This window comes from Acipenser ruthenus, chromosome 12, assembly GCF_902713425.1.
Source record: "Acipenser ruthenus chromosome 12, fAciRut3.2 maternal haplotype, whole genome shotgun sequence".
NCBI lineage: Eukaryota > Metazoa > Chordata > Actinopteri > Acipenseriformes > Acipenseridae > Acipenser > Acipenser ruthenus.
In genome coordinates, this window is record NC_081200.1 from 7,162,903 (window position 1) to 7,177,842 (window position 14,940).

At 39.2% G+C, this 14,940-nt stretch overlaps 1 protein-coding gene across 1 annotated transcript; it reads left to right on the plus strand.

Moving 5' to 3' along the window:
* Positions 1-2,068: 2,068 nt before the first annotated feature.
* LOC117416463 (protein ANKUB1-like) lies at positions 2,069-7,994 on the plus strand. The gene is made up of 6 exons (XM_034027544.3): positions 2,069-2,362; positions 3,198-3,341; positions 4,483-4,699; positions 4,922-5,036; positions 5,584-6,516; positions 7,151-7,994. Exons 1-6 carry the CDS (start codon positions 2,273-2,275, stop codon positions 7,230-7,232), a joined length of 1,581 nt encoding a protein of 526 aa, XP_033883435.3. The 5' UTR covers positions 2,069-2,272; the 3' UTR covers positions 7,233-7,994.
* Positions 7,995-14,940: the final 6,946 nt, after the last annotated feature.

Consider the following 14,940-nt stretch of genomic DNA (forward strand, 5'->3'; position numbering starts at 1 on the left):
GTTAGGTAGGTGTGAGTGGTTTTAAACGCATATTATTTCTAATTGTGGAAAATGACAGGTATTTGTTTAAGCTTCATAAAATTTGATTCTCTTGTTTTTTGCTACGCATTGAACCCCACCCTCAGATGCACTGGTACTGATAATGGGAATACAGCTATAAATCAATTATCTTAAGATCTGTCAAGCCATGTGATTTCTAGGTATTGCTGTAGTGTGTTGTTGTTAAATACTTTGTTACAACCAGACAGCAGTGAGTGAACCTCAGAAAATCTGTAAAAAAAAAAAAAAGCTTCATACATAACAGGACTTCTCAAATGCAACTTTAATAGTACTGGTCCCCATAATTAGGGTTTACTGTGACTCCATGTGCACTAGGACAGTTTGGGAGAGTTCAGGCTTTTCAACTCACGCTGCAATGCATTCTGGTATTTTGTACCTGTCTCAGGTACCTTTCACAACAAGACTACACTTACCAGAATGCATTGGGGTGTAAATTCAAAAACCTGAACTGTCTAATACTGTCCTAGTGTACATGGAGTCACATGGTATCCCTACCACATAAAAGCCCACATAAGAGGTATGTGGAAACAAATATGAGAAATGGTCTGATGCTAACCTTTGATCTTAAAGTTGTTTTTTTAATAATTTTTTTTTTTTTTTTGTTAATTCCAAGTGTCTAAATTCTGGTTGGACTCTGCCCATGACACTGAATTGGCCCACTGCTGTACACCGAATCATTCATTTGATCATGCTTTTAACTGAGGTCACAAATAACCTGCAATGCATGCTGCATGCTCTTTGGGTCCCCCTGGTGTTCATCCTATAACACAACACCATTACTACTGGGGGTGATGTAAGTATAGGCACAATGCAAATAACTGCGGATGCAACATTTTAATTGCATTGCGGCCAGGCAATTATTTTGCACTGCGCCCTATGTAAGTTTAAGAGCAATGCAAATTACTCAACACACACAAATAATGATCCGCAATTATGATAATGAGGGTCTCAATGAGCGCATCGGTCTATTTAGCGGCCGCACTTGCAGAGTTTGTACTACAGAGAGCAGTAAATTACTTGTGCTTAATGCACTGGTTGGTTATCTTGGATTGCTCATGAATGAAGCTAGTGGTACCACTCTGTCATTCAAGTACTGTAGTTGAATTTCTGTTTTAGTTTCCTCCTTTAGTGAAGTTTAAATAGATCTTATCAGCTTTTTTTTCAGATGTGGCCTCTTTGTGTGCCCTTAAAGAATAAGTGCCTCCTATCTAGTTATACATTTAAAACACGCCTCATGTATGTCACCCGCTTATCAGTAATCATGCGCACTCTTGCTCTATACATCCTTGTGACCCTAGCAGCACAAACGCAGATTTCAAATCATTGCTAGGTTTGCTTTCTGTGTTGCTATAGAAACCAACCACCACTCAGCATGCCAAGCTTTAAATAAACCATTTAGGCCCCTCCCAACATCAGAACCTAGCTGTGTGCTTGTTAACCCTTTCCACAACACACCACTGTAAGAGAAATAAGAAAACCACTCCTGCATTACGGTTCATTCATCTCTGGAGGTCTGGGCTTCAATACATTTCAAGGTCACTAATGAAATAGGATTTGGAAGTTCATAGCCCAAAGCCAGCAGGCAATAAAATATAGAGGCCAAGTATCGACAGGGCATGAAAACTGCCCTTCCAGTGCAGGTTTGAGGTGTGTTCCCAAGGCGATGTGGAGCAGGTGGGGTTTGTTCCTTATACTGTATTAGAATTAGGCAGGTATGAATTTAATTTCCAATTTTAATTTTAAAGGCCACAGCTAGTGGCAACCAGGCTTTCACAGTGTACAAACACATGCCATGATGAAAGAATTCAAAACTTCTTGTTGACATTTGTATCTTGTATTTACTCTGTATACTGCACAAGCAAGTTTGCACATGCCTGTTTAAACTGCTTATCCATGTCATTAAGAACGGGTGGGGATGTTTGCTTACCCTGTCAGCTGATGCAAGCAAACCAGCACAGCTTAATAGCTGTCTACTACAGGGTGGCTGTCAGTCTGTGCTCAGTGAATCCTTTGTGCATCATTAAAGCATCTCATCTTTGCAGACTGCAGACTCCCCCACCCACCCACCCCTTTCTCTCCACTGGCTGAATCTACCACCTGCTTACCTCTCATCCAAACATGCAGTGGGGAATGCTTGCTGAAATTACATCCTAATTCAATATTACTCCACGCAAGCCAAAGAAGAAAGAAGTAGCCTTTTTTTTCTTCAGTCATGAGGATTTTCATAGCTTTCGAAGGCTTGTGCGAGCCGATTGACATTTCGCAGGACCAGACAGTGAGCACAGTAAAACTGTTGATCAAGGTAATAAAATGTCAGCCACTGCTGTTTTGTAGGGCACTTCTTTTCATGCTTCAAGTTGTCTTCCTCGGCTTGCTGTGACTTCTTTTTATAAATACTGTACAAGTGTGTCTGGTGTATGTTCTTATTTTATTTAGATGATGGTTTCCACTTTATTATTGCCATCAGTGTTGTAATGTCTGGTAAAGCAAAGCATTTCTCTCCTTCCTTTTCTTTTTTTTCTTTCTTGTCGAGATGGTTAATAGAATTACTACCAAAGTGAACTGAAACTGAGTGCATTTTTATACAAGATTTCCAATTTTTGATTTGTCTGGCAGTACTCTTTCAACCCTTCTTAAGGAGGCAACCAAATTCTTTAATCAAACCTTAAATTTTGTTTTTAGTCCTCAAATCATTTACGCAGCTGTTACAAAAATAGTATTGTTACAAGTGATGATCGTTGGATTTAACACATAACTACAGTTTTTTTTTTTAATGGATCTATTTAATTAACTTAACAATTTGTTTTGTACTGTAATCTTACATCTTGGTTTTCCATTATTAAAAAGTATCTGTAACATGAAAAAGTAGATCACTATGATCTATGGCCTCCATATGCACATGTAAAAATGAAAGTTTGATCAACAGTCTGTCAGACAAATGCATTGAAATACACTGATGCTCACAATACGTTGTGCTAAGCAGTGAAGCTTAATTACAATTGGATGAGCTGTCATCCCCTGCTGGGAATATGAAACCCTGGAAGGGGATCATTAAACCTGGTTAAATCGGTCCTGCATGTATATGCATGTTATTATCAGACACTTGTCTCCTCCTAATGCCTCATGCTCTTTTGAAGGATTACTTCCATGTGCAGCTGTCTGACAACAAGCAGGGCCACAGGTTTCTAGAGCTGAGCTATGCAGGAGCCACCCTGGAAGATGACTGGGTCCTGGCTGACATGGGGATAATGCCCAGCTGCACCATCAAATGCGTCTTAAAGGTATACCGGTACACAAGAGCTGAGGGTCAGACCGGACAACACAGTAGCAAGCACATACATAGAACACAATCTTTCATGGCAATGCAGGCGCACTATAACTGCAAGGGTTCTGTGCTAAGGGCCTACAGTTGTATTAGCCAATGTATTGGGTATTGGTCCACACTGCACCAGTCATAACACTATGATCTACACTGTTGTATGCTGGTAATCCTTTGTGTTACCATAGTATTATATCAGGACCAATATTTGTTCAAAATCCATTGTATTACCATTGCTGGTAATGCAATAGGTTTATAATGTTATAGCAAATGGTATTCTTATTCTGTAAAATGAAGAACAGAATCTGCTATCTGTCCAGTTATAATATATGGTCATAATGCAAGCCTAAAGATAGTAGAATAGACAACTCTGTTTATGGTGTTTAATGACCGCTAGCATCATAGAAATGTGTTGCCAAAAATGAGGGGAGCGCACCGAAAATTCAATTTGTTTTTAAGAATTCATTGGTGTTGGGGGGGGGTTAACAACATATGTGGCACAAAGCTTCCTCCTCTCAGCTCCCGGACAGTGTTAAAACTAGTATCCCTTCCTGTAGGGTGCTTAATATGCAGCTCATATGTCTGTTGACAGTACGAATGTGAGAATGCAAATGGTTGTTCAGGGGTGAAGCTGGAATGTGTTCTTGTGAATAGCAGTGTGACTTCATCTCTGTTTAAACCCCTGTGCTGCTCATTGTACAATCCTAGAACATTTATCTGAAAAACCATGCCATTTCTATCTAAGTGGCACTGATGAACGTATGTGCAGAAACAAATGAATTGCGTACTTCCTATCAAATTAATAAGCATACATTATATGAAACTATACAGAGTAAGAAATGAGTCAAGTTATCCAAAATGTATTCCTTAAAATGATTATTATTATTTTTGTTAGTTTGTTTGTCTTTACACAGAAATGACACTGTACTCTCCTATACTTGGTATTAATTAATTTATCCAGAACAGGGCTTTGCAAAGTGTCTGTCCTGTATTATGCATGTAAGTGAAGCGCCATGTTTACTGAAGCTTTACTCTGGGTGAGTGGGTCACATCTCTATCATATTGGAGGTGAAACACAAAGTAAATGTACGCTTCTATTACAGGAAGAAGATAAGCCAGTCCTCCACGTCTACAATGCTGTTACAAGAGAGACTATCCCCATCATGGGGAGCATATTCCTGTTGACAACGACTGTGTCCAGCTTGAAGAGCCTGGTTTCTCTCAAGTGTGGGCTCCCGGTCAGCATGTTCCGCCTCAGCACACAGTGGGGCGTGGAGATCTACAGCTGCAACAAGCTGGATGACTACAAGATGGATGCAGGTATGGACATCTTCAACACGTTGCTGTCCTCCCTTAATCCTATTAAGTGACAGATCAGTCTCTTGAGATGACAAAGTGCTTTTGATTATATCATGTAGACCCCAGATTGTTTAGTCAGTGATTGGAGCTGGATGTTGTAAAGGGCTCCATCGGTACAATTAATCCGTGAATAACCCTGAAGACATAATATGGTCGTTTTTTTGTTTTGTTTCCTCTCTGCAGGGACAACCCTGCGTCTGGATGTATGGGACGGCTGGAGCGAGTTTTTGAGAGGGTGTTTTTTGGGGCACATATGCACTATCCGACGCAAGCTCTCTGAGGAAGAACCTATATCCAAGTTTGTGTCTTTTATCAATACATACTTCAAAACTTTACATAACCGCCTCTAATCCTTGATAAATATGGTGGATGAGACCTAATCTAGCCCACCAAAACAAACCCATGCCTTTGTCTTCATGGTCATAGCTGCAATAAGACCCTATACTAGCAAATGCCAGGGATTGCAGAAGGTTAAACAAAGTTTTGCTTTTTGTTTAACCCTAATCCCATATACATTCCACCTGTGTTAGGTCTTACTTCTTATGAAAAGAATATGTATTTTCATAAGATGTCTGGTTTGTTTTTGTTGTGGAATAAAACTTTCAAATTATATACACTGTAATCTAACTACAATATAAAAACAATATTTACGGAAAATACATTTAATTAATTTAGGATGAACGTCATGACAATCATGAACAAGGCATACAGGCTTTCATTCTGCCCGTTTTGTTGTTTTGGGGATTTTAATTTCAGGCCTTAAGATTTCCATAAGCATTTTAAAAGGACAGCTGAGTTCTCTTTGCATTGCTGATAAAAAAAAAAAAAAACTTTTTGTGCTGCAGGTTCCAGCAGAGAGTAGCTCTTCATCTTGCAGCTTTCTTTGGGCACTTGGAACTGGCCGGGTGGCTGCTGAAGAAAGGTGGTCGAGCTGACGAGCCGGTGGGGGTTCACCCTTATCGGGCGTGGTGTCGGGACACTGACCACCCGGACATCAGGAAGTGCCCAGTCCACGTGGCGGCTGAGGCGGGGCAACTCCTCATCCTGAAATTCTTCATAAACAATAACCTCCTGTGCCTGGAGGTCCCCGATCCGCAAGGGCTTAATCCACTCCAGATCTGTATCAAACACAAGCACAAACACTGCGTCCTATACTTCGTCACAAAAATGTGGTCTGTCGTCTCGTACCCTGGGCTTTCTCTTCCGATTGGGGCCTACTTGAAAATAAAAGGCTGGCTTTGCAAGGCACGGAAACAAATCGCAGCCAGAAAGCTCCTGAGCAAGACCGCCACTTTCAACACAAGGGTAGGGGATATCGTTCTGATTGACGGCTTCACGCCATTAGAAATGACCTCAAAACCAAAAAGGAAAGCCAACAAAGCAGGTGCAGCAGAGAGAAGCTGCGCTCTGCCAACGCTGCCTCAGACCCAAGGTCAGAAGGAAAACAACCTGTTTCCCCTTTGCAGCAAATCATCCCAGAATATCCAGTCTCCTCAGGTGCAGGCAGCTGGTAGAGCTCCAGAGAAACTCAGGAACAGGAAGGTTAAAAGTAGGAAGACAATGGAAATCCTGTCAGGTGAAAACAGGAACAGAAACAGAAACGTGTGGAAGAGCAGAGTTCCTCTTCCTCCCATCTCCCGGGACACCAACCCCCGGCCTCAGTTTATCTACACGTCTCCAAATGCTTCCTTCATCCTGACTTCCTCCCTGGAATCTTTTTACGAGCACAGCGGACGAACGCCCAGAGAAAACGCTATTTACTGTTTGGCTCTTGCCAGGTACTAGTTCTTTTTGTATCTGAATTTGTAAAGGTAGACCTGTCTTTGATTTCTCTGCTGCAGTTGCAATCTGAAATACAGACCACTATCATAGCCTTTACCCATTTAACAGCTAACTACTCCAGGCCTTTTACACTGCACAGCCCGTCATGCTGCATGATGGGCATATTTTGTTCCTTAAAAATGCCTTATAAAGCGGCCACTCCAGTAAGATACCACACCAGAAAGTATTAAAATAAATGAAACACAAAAACAACAGGGATTTACCCATTTCAAGGTAACACAGGAAGCACAGGCTGAATTACAGGCAAAACGCAAGAGTCTTACTTCATGAATGCACATATTAGACAGCAAATATGAGACCTAGCTCAATTGAGAAGAAAATAAATTAATAAACCAATCTAATATTTACTGAGAACATTAAAGGGGCTTCCTTGACCTCTTTGACACTGCTGCATTAGTAAAATGTGTAATTACCATATTCATTAATTTTGCAGAATGAATTTCAACTCGTTTCATTTAATTCAATCCGAGACAGGCACTGATATCTTTGAAGTAAGTGTAAATAGAAAAAAAAGAAAAGTAAAATAAGTGACTTATTTTTTGATTAACAGAAATATGTCCTCCTTTTCAGTGCTTTTAAAGAGAAACCTTGGCTCCAGCAACTGGGAATGGCAAGAAGCTTGGCAAGGAGGGCCGTACTGAAACCTGTATAATGAACTGGACCCCAGCGTGTCATCACTTCTGATTTATGTGGTCCCTAGTTTGCTATCTACGGTGCCATTTTCTTTTCATTTCTAACACACTGTATGCCACTGCAGCGCAACACTTACATTGTTCTGCATTAATAAAAGGGATTTCTTTGCTGAACACAGAGAGGAAGGGGAACATTGGATGAAATGGATTTTAAAACCTTAGTACTACACTTGTTTAATGTTACCAATTATTTGATATCTATTTACTACATTCTTTGATAGTTTAGCATCTATTATCAAACTTTATAAAAACGAGAGCGGGCCTTTCATGACAGTCAGGCTTGTTTACAACCCTGTTTTCTACTTCATGTACCTAATGATGTCACTGTGTAACCAAATATGAATGCTCCAAATAAAGTATATAACAACAGTATATATCTTTTAGCGCTGTTAAAGGTCAGGATACAAAACTGTGATAGTGTTTACACTTTTGAGAGGCTGTGTGTGGCAATGCACAGTACTCTGGAAAGTTGGAACATAACCAGCAGTTTCAAAAATGATAAAAAAAAAAAAAAAGATAGCACTTCATAGGTTTGGCACTTCACTTTCTTACATGGCTGAGGGCTGGTTTTGCTTTCGTAATGTTTCACAGTGTGATCTTTTGGCTTTAAATAAAGCAGCGCCAAGGGATAGTAACAGATGATAGAAGTTCAATTCTGTGTCTGCTGCAAACACTTTTTACATCATTGTAAGAACCACAAAGGATAAGCTTAATAAAGAAAAGGATCTGTTTTGAAATGTGTTGCGCAAGTTTTTGTTTTGTACTTGTTTTTCTAGCATTTCCTTTTCTCTCTGGTATTTCCTGGTAACCCAACAGTGCAGTTAACCAGCCTTCTATTCAGAATTCCCACTCCTGAATGTTTCTCTTTGCAGTACCAAGCCTTGGTTTCTTTTCATTGCTTCTTGTAAGTGATTCTATAAAGCAGCACCTCCCCCCCCCCACACACACATTATTAAAGCTAGTCACGCGAGTGTGGTGCATTGTAAACACTTAGAAGTTACCAATTGGACAAACATTTCTACTTGTGTCTTTAGTGTTACAACAGTAGTTGTTTTATTGGTAGTGTTTTTGTACATTATGTAACATATTTGACCCAGTCATGTGAGAATTAAGTGTGAATATTCCCTATTATTAGGAAAGTATATGTAAAAAAAAAAAGTATAAGCTCTAAGACTGATAAAAAGAGATACCACTAATAGCACTAGTGTCATAGTGGTGGGAGTAGCCAAGTGGTAAGTAAGAAATATCTAAGACGATGGATTTAGTTTTATCCATGAAAAACATACACATTATTTTTGTTTTCTTTAGACATACTTCACTCTTTACTCCTGCAAATTCAAGATCAAGTCTAAGGTACAGCTTTTACTAATGAAGAGTGCAAAAGAAGTATTGCTAGTGAACTTGTAAACAAATATCAGGTTGTCTTGGAAACCAACAGCTGCTGTGAGGGAATCCCAGAAATGATTGTGAAAGAATTGTGAGCTTCAAACATCAACCAACCGCAGCAAAATCCCTTTAAAACCAGTTGCTTTGTAGGTTCTTTTGTAAATGATATAAAAATGCACAGACAGTGTAGCTATACAGTATTATGTTCTAATTCAAGTAGATAAAATGTTTTGGTTATGACTTCATCAAAACACACTCCTTTGATATGATATAATGGGATCTGCATCTGATTAATATGCAGGTATGTGTCTAAAGTGGAATTCATTTCCATGGTCTGAGAGCACTGCTCAAAGGGCCAAAACCAATCAACCAAAAGAAGTAGCACTTGTCCCTGGCACCTTTTGTTGTGAATCTCAACAGAAGTTGCATTACACTTTTAGTACACACTAGCTGCTGGCCAATTTATTTTTGCACACGTCTCAACAGGTCTACAGATGACAATTTGCCGCGTGCTTTGCCTTGCTCTTCTGGTGTTTGTCCACAAGTCGGCGCCCCTCCCCTACTGGAACTCATAATCGGAAATGAGTTGCTAGTTTCTTGTTTCACACGGAGCTGGGATCTACAAAAAATCAAGGTAATCAGGTGATTACAGGAAGCTGATAATTCTTTCAAATCTGGTCAGAGGTTTTCCGTAGTAACAATACAATTTGCTACTGAAATAAAAAAAAATAAAAAATAAAATAAAATGATCGATGTTATGTAATTACAATTTTGAGGTGCCCAATCTAGATCTTGTACTTGAATATAATATTTATGAAAAGTACTTTGGTAACTGCAGTAGCAATATTCGTTGTTTTTAAATACAATAAATGCATCAGCGTACATTTTCACAGCTGTTTATACATTCCACGCCGTACTATATATATATATATATATATATATATATATATATATATATATATATATATATATATATACAGTGCCTTGCAAAAGTATTCAGACCCCTGATCAATTCTCTCATAATTACTGAATTACAAATGGTACATTGAAATTTCGTTCTGTTTGATATTTTATTTTAAAACACTGAAACTCAAAATCAATTATTGTAAGGTGACATTGGTTTTATGTTGGGAAATATTTTTAAGAAAAATAAAAAACTGAAATATCTTGCTTGCAAGACTCACGTTGCCTATTAGACTGGTTTTCCTGTGAGCCTTGATTGTAAGTTACCTGTCCTAGGGTACGAGTCTTAAATTACACCCTGTTTCATTGTCTGAGAACGATCCCTGGTTTTCACCTCAGGCCTGTCTCAAGCTTTAACTGCAGTGACAGATGCCAGCCATTTGTTTAACGAACAGGCCAGCAGTCATTAAAGGCACCCATGAAAAAGCACCCATGTAAGCCGTGCAGTTCCCATTGATAAAGCAGCAGCTGCTCCTCACCTGATTCTTACAGCAGGTGTTTCCATTTAAGCAATAATATCCAACACAGAGGGAATTACCAAAGATCACAGCCAGTTTAATGGCAGGTATCTGGCCAACTGTTTCATAATTCTGCTGGTTCCCAATGTAAAGGATATTTCCCCAATTATGTGGCAGTGAGTAATGGTCATTATATTGCAGACATTTTTGTGTATAATAAGGAGAAGTAAAAAATGTGTGAAAGTGTCAGTTCATACAGTTTGAATTGGCTAACTAAATGCTAAAATCAGTTTGGCAGCAGCAACACGCTATGAAATCATGGGGTGTTTAATTTGACTTCAGGTCTTGTGCATTACTAAACTAGGTAACAATGCAAGCTGTAAAGATAAATAAAGGTACATAATCAAGAGAAATGGGGGAGTACAGAAGTATTCACCCCCCTAATGTCACATTCTGTTGAATTACAAATAATGTGTGCAGTTTTTCAAACTAACTTTTTTTTATTCAAAGCTGAGTGGTTAAACTGAACACTGTTATATGAAGAGGAGGTTAAATGTCAGCAAAACTTGCAAAGAAAATGTACAAAATGAAATTTACTGGTTGCATAAGTATTCAGCCCCTTAAGTCAGTACTTGGTAGAAGCACCTTTTGCACCAATTACTGCCATGAGTGTTTTTGGATAGGTCTCTACTAGCTTTGCACAGTGGGATGGTGAAATTTTTGTCCATTCTTCACGGGAAAATTGCTCCAGTTCTGATAAGTTTGTTGGGGATCATCAATGGACTGCAGTCTTCAAGTCTCGCCATGAATTTTCGATTGGATTCAAGTCAGGACTTTGACAGGGCCACTCAAGAACATTAATTCTCTTCTTGTTCAACCATTCCAGTGTGGCTTTGGCTTTGTGCTCCGGGTCATTGCCCTGCTGAAATGTGAATTTCCTGAGTCTTGGCTGACTCCAACAGGTTTTCCTCAAGGATTCACCTGTACTTTGCACAATCCATTCTCTCCTCTGTCCTGACAAGCTTCCCAGTCCCTGCTGAAGAGAAGCATCCCCATAACATGATGCTGCCACCACCATGCTTGACAGTTGGGATGGTGTTGACTGGGTGATGTGCAGTGTTGGGCTTGAGCCAGACATAACGCTTGGAATTTAGACCGAAAAGTTCAATTTTTGTCTTGTCTGACCACAAAACTTTTTCCACGTCTGCAGTATCATCTACATGCTTTTTTCGCAAACTCCATACATGCTTTAAGATGAGACTTTTTGAGTAATTGCACCTCTCTTGCCACCCGTCCATACAGGCCAGCTTTGTGTAGGGACCGGCTTATTGTTGATATGTGAACACTGACTCCCATCTCAGACACAGAAATTTGCAGATCTCTCAAGGTCATTGTTGGCTTCAGAGTGACACCCCAAACCAGTTTTCTGCTTGCCCGGCTGCTCAGTTTGGGAGGTTGACCTGATCTGGGTAGTGTCTGGGTGGTATGATGCATCTTCCACTTCTTAATGATGGACTTCACTTTGCTGAGAGGGATAATCAGTGCCTTTGAAATTTTCTTGTACCCTTCTCCTGCTCTGTGCCTCTCTACCACTTTATCCCTGACTTGTTTCAAAAGCTCCTTCGTCTTCATGGTTGCTTTGTTGGATCACTATGTGAGATGCAGCTTGAAAGTCTTTATATACCAGAGGGAAATTATCTACAAGTTAAACCACTTTGAGTTTTCACATTTCATTTATTTTGTGACCTTTCAAACAAATCATTTGCACCTGAGCTGATTTGGGGCTGCAGTAGCAAAGGGGTTGAATACTTATGCAACTGAGATTAATCCTGTTTTTCTCTGTAAATCTTACTTATTTGTATTCTATATGCATTTTTTAACTTTATCAATGTGGAGTAGTTTGTGTAGATTCTACATGTAAAGTCTAATTTGAAAGCGTTGTGTACGCTCAGGTGCCAACAAAAGGTGAAAACTATGCAGGGGGGTGAATACTTCGCAAACCACTATATAGCACTGAGACAGCAGATCAAACCAACCGTGACTTTCAAACTGCACCTTGAGCAAAATGGAGAGGAGAGCTCCAAAGTGTTACAGACTGACCCCGCAACCCTCTTGCACCTGATCCACCAGCTAGAACAGGCACTGGGGGAGATGAAAACCACTCACTGCCGGAGGACCGTGCACAGTAACAAATAGCATCAAGGAATAAAAATGCACTTCACACTTGAAGTACTGTACATACTGTATACTGTAAATTTACAGGAGTTCAAATTAAAGTCAGACGTTGATAACTATGCCAGCAGTACTGTCTGTACGCTCAGTGCCTGGGTTATAGTATTTCCAGTCTGCACACAAGCAGCGGTTGTATTGAAGTTCAGCAGATCAGGTGTTTAAATACAGGACTGCAATGCCTTATTTTTATGTAAGTAGTTGACTGATATGTTATGTGAAGCACAACGCATATGTGGAACAATCACATGTAAAACAAACAAGCTAGCAAAATAAAAAATAAAAAAATCTGCTTGGCTTAATTATTCCGTTGCAAATTCCATTTCATTTTCCTTCAAATGTATTATTGGTTAAATGCCCACTTTAGTTCTGAATTTAAATGCCTTGTATTCTGGAAGAATTTTAATAATGTCACATTGTTGTCAAACTTTCAGACAACCATAACAATTGCTCTAGTGTATGGAAAGAGCTAAATTCATGCAGAGTAAGCTGTAAAGTACTGGGCACATGTGAATGATAATTGTCAAGTAAAGATTTCTGTTTTATATTTTTAAAATGTTGTCGAGATCCTTGTTCCTGCTTTAATCATGTATGAGAGCTGCTCTGCTGATGGGCAACCTTGGTACAGGTCCTGAAGTGCTGCTTCTTTAAATATCTGGATGTATTAAAGATATTTACAGTCTGGTGATTTTATCATGGGTCAAATGGAAACCATAATCTTACTGAACCAGCACATCTTAGTATGGGTTTAAACACCAGCACATAACATCTGACACTGCAAATTTGTAACGCAATACAACCTGTACTGTTTGTAAAGGTTGTAGGTTGATTATACAGCTGAGTTGAAAAACCTCTGAATTGTTCAGGCTAAATTGAAGACAAAAGGCCTCCGTATCTAGAACATGTCGCAACACTACAGTATGATTGAATCACGATTTCATCATTTCGCTTATGTACCGTGTAGTGTCTTTCATAACAATGTCATCACAGAACATTACACTGCATTAACACAAGGGGGCGTAGGTTTTCCCTAATTGGACGTTCATATACCACTTATATTGCATTCTACTTATTAGCACCAGAAACTACATGTGTTGTATAGTTTGCACACATGGAGATTGTGTGGTGGACAGCAAGGGACAAAGCCTTTATATCTTCCAGAAACTGCCTGTAAACAAATGGATACATGACTATGAAGTGCAGCTAGAAGGCCATTCTGTTTTTAGGACCCCCTCCTCTGTTGGGTTCAACCCTGGTGCTACATTTTAAAACACAAGACCAAATCATGTTTCCAAACAAAAATGCTTTAATACAGGCTCATGCACTTGTAATTTCAGATTTGCTGATATATCTCTCTGTGTCTGTGTGTGTGTGTGTGTGTTACGGCCAATGTCCGAAGTTGGCCAATGACGTCAATGGCCGGGTCTTGTTGTCAGTGCCCAATTTTGTCGGTTAATGTCGTTATGAAGACCTAAGTAACAACATTGGCTGGGCAATGACGACATTGCCCAGAAGTAGGTTGCCAATGTTGAAATAATCGTGTTACTACGACTAAAATAATTTAAAAAAATGTATTGCTTTATTCAACTAAATAATGCTCTGACGAAATTGTTCATTTTAAATAATAAAAGTGGATTTGGCAAAGTATTGTGTGTAGGAGTGTTTTATACTTTATACAATATAGCTGTATTCAACCAAATGTAGTCAATATTAATAGAACCAATGACACAGTGTTAAAATCAACATGATTTATCAATTGTTTTTTTTTTTTTTGTTTGTTTACAACACAACATTTTTTCTTTACAGTGTACTTATTGCAGCATGACATGTTACTATGACACAGTTACACAGTTTACCATTAGCTTTTTTTTTACGTACACTTATTGGTAGAACACTGCTCAACAACTGTAAAATCGCCCAGTTTTGTGAATAAATCGTTTGACATTTGTTGTCGCGTTCCCTTATCAATCCCACAATGCACCGCTATAAACAATGCTTGACTAGAGCTGTTGGCAGTAACACCATTGCCTGAGATTCACTGGGCATTGTTGACAATGGCCAGCCAATGACCGAAGTACATTTCTGTTATTAAAATAACATCACTCAAAATTAGCGGCCAATGACGTCAATGGCAGAGTATTGTTGTCAGTGCCCAAAAGCAGCGGCCAATGACAGCATTGACCGGGCATTGACATCATTGGCCGAGTTTCGGACATTGGTCGTAACATATATAGTATATATAAAAAACGTAAATGCTTAAATGCTTCCCTACCATTCAAAGGGAGCCAAGACTTGGAATTGTTTAGGGCAGCCTACGTGGTGCCAAGCAGCAACAGGAACTGATTAACAGTGTATTAAACCACAACTTAATAACATACTAAACAAATAACAATGTCCTACTTTTTTTTCCCTCTGTGATTGAGTGTTGAAGTTATGGCTTAATTAATGAATAGTTGAATGGGAGTTTTAACACGGTTGCCATCAAAAGTAGACAATGTTTTGATGTTTTACCTGGTAGACAAATAAAAAAACATAATTCAACCAGATAAGGTTTATATTTTCACAGTTACTATGGAAAAATCTGACAATCATTAATATATTGGCACAGTGTATTTCTGCCTAAGCAGATTTG